The sequence below is a fragment of the Pteropus vampyrus genome, unplaced genomic scaffold, assembly GCF_000151845.1.
Source record: "Pteropus vampyrus isolate Shadow unplaced genomic scaffold, Pvam_2.0 Scaffold690, whole genome shotgun sequence".
Taxonomy (NCBI): Eukaryota; Metazoa; Chordata; class Mammalia; order Chiroptera; family Pteropodidae; genus Pteropus; species Pteropus vampyrus.
Window position 1 is genome coordinate 20,306 of NW_011889471.1, and position 570 is coordinate 20,875.

The 570-nt window shown below is 65.4% G+C and overlaps 1 protein-coding gene across 1 annotated transcript in view; it reads left to right on the top strand.

The window, feature by feature from the left end:
* MYOM2 (myomesin 2) overlaps positions 1-570 on the top strand; it is a 103,160-nt gene that overhangs the window by 6,787 nt on the left and 95,803 nt on the right. Inside the window, exon 4 of the mRNA XM_023526072.1 lies at positions 333-383. Within this exon, the coding sequence (XP_023381840.1) occupies positions 333-383 (51 nt within the window). The remainder of the gene's footprint in view (positions 1-332; positions 384-570) is intronic.

The window sequence follows — 570 nt, forward strand, 5'->3', positions numbered from 1 at the left end:
TCATCCACTTCACTCTTCTGATTTTTCTAGAATACAGGCTTCGTCTGTCTGTATCTGTTGATTCTGTTGGAAGGCTTTAGCTCAGCCCTAAGTTCTCTCAGTGATGGCGCCTTCTCGGGAAATCTGGTGGCTTCCATGTGGCACCAAGCAGGAGGAAGCTGCTAGCAGGCTCAGACCATCCCAGACTGCCGCCCGGGGTGCTGACCCTGAGGGAGACCTGACCCAGATCCCGGCCCAGCCCCGGCCGCGGGCCGCAGGGGCCTTGGTGCAGCGCCGGAGAAGGGGGCCAACACGTCCCTCGCTTAAGGGGTTTGACGCTTAAGGGGTTTCAGGCTCATCTTCCGCTCTCTCCGGGCCGGCTGCTGTCCCCAGACCCTGCACAGGTGGGACATGCCCGGTGCCGGGAAAGGGACAGTGGTCCCAGGGGCCGCTCACAGCCATCGCCCAGAGCAGCCGGCCTTTGTGCACGGTCCCGGGTGAGGGGACCGCGGGGCGTGCCCACCCCTCGGCGGGTGAGGCGGGCGCCCCCTCCGTGGCGTCGTGAGTGGCCTGCGCATGCGCGCCGGGGTG